General features: G+C 28.8%; 1 protein-coding gene across 1 annotated transcript; it reads left to right on the top strand.

Annotated features, from left to right (window-relative positions):
- The first annotated feature begins 2,388 nt into the window (after positions 1–2,388).
- LOC107061366 (transcription repressor OFP13-like) lies at positions 2,389–3,030 on the top strand. The gene has a single exon (XM_015310528.1). The coding sequence runs from the start codon at positions 2,389–2,391 to the stop codon at positions 3,028–3,030; it is 642 nt and encodes a 213-aa protein (XP_015166014.1).
- Positions 3,031–4,883: the final 1,853 nt, after the last annotated feature.

Consider the following 4,883-nt stretch of genomic DNA (forward strand, 5'->3'; position numbering starts at 1 on the left):
ATACTGTTGGTTCTGGCTGTTGAATATGATCTGTTTAGTATAGGTTGGTTGGTTTGCTGCTAGATTGAAGTTTCGGTGGTTCGGTTGGGATTGAAAGGAGTTGTTTGTAGCTGCTAGTTTTGCTTAGTTTAGAGTTACTTGCGAGTACCTGTGGTTTTCGGTACTCACCCTTGCTTCTACACAATTGTGTAGGTTGACAGCTCTCTCAGATTCGGCTTAGTATTTTCTTTAGCAGATTGAGCTTCGGGACATACTCGAGAGGTAGCAGTTCATTCCAGGCGTGCCCTTGAATTATCTTTACTTTCAGTTTTGTTCTATTCGAGAACTATACTCTGAGACTTGTATATTTTTATTCGAATTTTGTATTTAGAGGTTTGTACATGTGACAACCAAATTCTGGGTAGTGTTGAGTCTTAATTAAAGTCTTCCGCTTATTTATTATCTTTTATTCTCGTATTTCTACTTCTCTATCGTTGTGGTTAGGTTAGGCTGACGTGTCTGGTGGGAAATGGACACGTGCCATCACATCTGGATTTGGGGTGTGACACTCTTGTACTGATGTATACTAAATTATAATATATTACTATCATTTTATACCAAAAACTAACTAGCCTAGAGACGTTCGAGAATTTCAATAAGTATAGTAGGAGCTCATAGTAAAGCTCCACTGAATAATATTTTTTGGATTCATTTTGAAACATTTACAATATTTGTTAAAATCTGAGATCCTTTACAATTGCTTCAATAATCTGTTCAAATTAAGAACATTCAAGTGATTATAAAAAAAATAATGTGAACAAATTAAGAGTTCAATTCCTAGGTTACAGAAGATTATATTCTGAACATTGCTTGGCAACTAGAAGCTCTTGAATTTTTTTACGTGAAGGTCATGATTTTACTTCCTTAAGTAAGGAGGTTTTTACATAAACAATATTATGTGTTTCTAATGTCCGTTAATTTATTCTTTATTTTTTTTCTGCTAGTATACATTATGGCTGCAACTCTTGAAAACCTTTCTATTTTGGCTAATATTGGTAGCTATAACATTTGCATTGATCATGTATCTACTATGTAATTACATAGTATGCGTAATAATAACTTTTTTTTTGTTTGAAAATTGTAGTTTGGTCATGAAAATTTCAAATATAACTTGAAATTGTGAAATTCAGAAAATACCCAAAACCTTATTTTCATTTTCAATACATTTTTCTTTTCCAAATCTATCCAAAAAATTTTATTTTTATAAAAATAATTCCATTAAATTATGTTTCATGTTTAAATCATATTTCATGTTTTTTTAATGAAAAGTATATTTATACAATCAACTATTATTTATAAAAAAACAACTTCTGCATCTTCAATTTCAACTTCGAATGTTTCAAATAAAGTGAATAAATAATTATAATAATATGTAATAACTCATATATGGGATCTAATCTATGATATCATACGACAATTTATTTTGAGATATTACTTTTTAGAGCAAATTTGATTGTATGTCAAGCTTTGAGGTAATTACGTTGAGTTGGGTGATTTTGCTAGTTTTTAGAAATTGAGACGTATAAATCATATTTTAAAAAGGTATATTTAAAATTTTAAATATTCTTTAGTATAAAATCTGGTCAAACAAAAATCCAATTTTGAAAATTTCAAAAATATATATATTTTTAATTTTAACGGTCAAACGTCCACTAAATTACCATTAAAATTCAATTTTGATTTATAATTTTTTTTGGAGTATTTAATTCCATCACAACCCAACAACAATGTAGATTGAGAGGCTTTAATTAATTTGGAGTCCAAGAAAAAATTCAAACTTTTATTTTGATTTGAAATTAAGTCAATTTACAATTTAATTTAACTTATAAATGTAACATATTTCATAAATGTAAGTAAAACTTATGCCAACAGTAATAACATGTCTTTCTTTTTAAATATTTTGTTTAGTCAAACATTCATTAAATAAAATGAATATTTAACATGTGACTAGATTACATATATATTTATTTTACAATAAACCTTCCTTAAATCATAAATTTCAAACAACAAACTCTATCATGACATTTTGTTGATCTCCATACCAATAAAAAATGAGGAAAATTACATTAAATATTCACAACCCAACCATCAAACTCCAACAACTATATAAAGAGAAAAGGTCACATTATTTTTTCACCATTCAAACTTTCAATACTTCCCCCCTTAATTTTTTCCAAAAAAAATAAAAATGAAGTTCTCTTCTCTCTTCAAAACCAAAAAAAACCCTTCTTTTCTCCTATGCTATGTAGATTGCCACATTGTGGAAACCTTAGAACTCTCTCTATTAGATATGAAAATAATCACAATATTTTCAACTCTCAAAGATTTTATAACAATGCTGATGATGACATGGTTGATGAAGTCATTGAAGGTCTAAAAATTGAGAAAAAGAGGTTTTTTTTCAAAGCAGATGAAAAAACCAGTTCAATTCTTGATGTGTCATCATCAAAATTATCAAAAAGTACTAGTAGTAAGAGGCTTGAGTTTTCACCATTTAATGAATCATGCGTTATACCACATATGAATTCGATTGATGCTTATGGGGAAACAAGTACTAGGTCAATTCTTAAAGGGTCATCATCAAGATTGTCAAATAATGATAGTAGTAACATGGTCGAGTCTCTACCATTTAACGACTCATGTGTTATAATGCCTGGTGTTATGAGGGTAACTTTGACGGATCCTTATGGATATATCAAGAAATATATGGAAACAATGGTTGAAGAAAATCAAGGGATTAAAGATTGGAAGGAGTCTCTTAAAGAGATATGTGCTTGGTATTTGGAGAATAATTATAATGATAAAAACATTCATAAGTTTATTATTGGTGCATTTTGTGATTTGTGGATGAGCTATTCTGGTACTTCAACAACAAATACTCCATTTGGATTTAGTACTAGTGAACCTCCTAGTCCTTATTTTATGTCTTTGATAGAAGCTGAGGCTGATCAAATTATTGCAGCGTCGTCAACATCCAATGTAATTTCATAAGTAAGGGGTTTGGGCAGGGTAGGGGTAGGATTTATGCAATACTTTATTCTTATAGCTTGTTCTGAGATTAAAAGATTATCTCTAGTGATAGATTCTCGCTCGAAAGTAATGCTTTCGAAGCGAAAGACTAAGAATGAGATTCCTAAGAAAAATATTGATCGTGTTTCATTTTCTTATGTTTGAAAGAAGAAAAAAATAGAGAAATAAAAAGCAGAATTTATTTTAGATATATTATAGTATTATTAGTAGTATTGTTTCTTTTTCTTGTTTGAAAAATTAAATAAATATACTTTCTTTTTTAATAATGTTAGTTGTGTTACTCCGCGGTTTTCGCTACAAAAAAAATAGAAATCAATTCTGAAGTTTGTTGCTAATCTTTGACCTAATATTTTTCTATCATATATACCTTGACCAAACATGATATATCAATAATTAGTGTAATACAAAACTTAGTTTATGTCTAACTTTTATTAAATCTAGAGTAAAAAGCATTGTAACTTAAGTTTTTTCTATTTATTTAAATTTTACAATGCATAATTTATTTATTCGTTACAATAATAACATATCTAATGTTGTTGATTTATATGATTATGGCCTTTCCAAAATTATGATAAAGAGTGTTGGAAATGAGAGTAAAGCAGTTAGCACGTATTAGCTTTTTCTTTGAGAAGTAATTTTTTGTTTACTTAGACTCAATTAATTTGGATTCGCGTCGTATAGGGGTTAGAAAACATAATAGTACTATCATGAATATTAATAGTACAACTAATAGTATAAAAGCATAAACGAGACAACACTCAACTATCTAGCTAACCTCTTACCCTAATTTGTATTCTCCATAACCTCCTATTTTAGGTCATGTTTTCGATAAGTTGAAGTTGCATCGTGTCATATCTAATACTTGTTCGAGCTACCTCAGTCTCTCGTAAAACCAATATGTTTTTACTATTAATTACACGTCATGTTTTAAATCAAAAGAACAGTAAAAAATTAAATGTTCAATAATATCATAACTTAATTAATACGGAAATAATGCAAACATTCTTTTTTCTTGTTGTATCTCATGTGAGTCCCTCCAAAATAAATGGAGCTTTTCTCACATAAGTAATTAATTAGCCTTGAGGCAAAGCCGAAAAATTCGAAGCAAACAAAGTCAAAACTCTTTGTGCTAGGCGTATATCATCCAATAGTATTAGTAAATATTGTAATCAACTCCTATCCTCCTCCCCGTATACTAGCACTATTCATGCTCTGTCACTCTTTATACTGATGCATACTAAATTATAATATATTACTATCCTTTTGTACCAAAAAAACTAACTAGCCTTGAGGCGTTTGAGAATTTCAATAAGTATAGTAGGAGCTCATAGTAAAGCGCTCCACTTAATAATTTTTTTTGGATTCATTTTGAAACATTTAGAATATTAGTTAAAATCTGAGATCCTTTACAATTGCTTCAATAATCTGGTCAAGTGATTATAAAAAAAATAATGTGAATAAATTAAGAGTTCAATTCCTAGGTTACATAAGATTATATTCTGAACAATGCTTGGCAACTAGAAGCTTTTGAATTTTTTTACGTGAAGGTCATGATTTAACTTCCTTAAGTAAGGAGATTTTCACGTAAATAATATTATGTGTTTCTAATGCCCTTTAATTTATTCTTTATTTTGTTTCTGCTAGTATATATTATGGCTGCCCCTCTATCGTATAATATTTTGCTTCTATATGTAATAAAGTAGCATGCAACTCTTGAAAACCTTTATATTTTGGCTAATATTGGTATTTGGTAGATAAAACATTTGCACTGATCATGTATCTACTATGTAATTACGTAATATGCGTAATAATAA

The sequence above is a fragment of the Solanum tuberosum genome, unplaced genomic scaffold (assembly GCF_000226075.1).
Source record: "Solanum tuberosum cultivar DM 1-3 516 R44 unplaced genomic scaffold, SolTub_3.0 scf00008, whole genome shotgun sequence".
In the NCBI taxonomy this organism is placed as follows: Eukaryota; Viridiplantae; Streptophyta; class Magnoliopsida; order Solanales; family Solanaceae; genus Solanum; species Solanum tuberosum.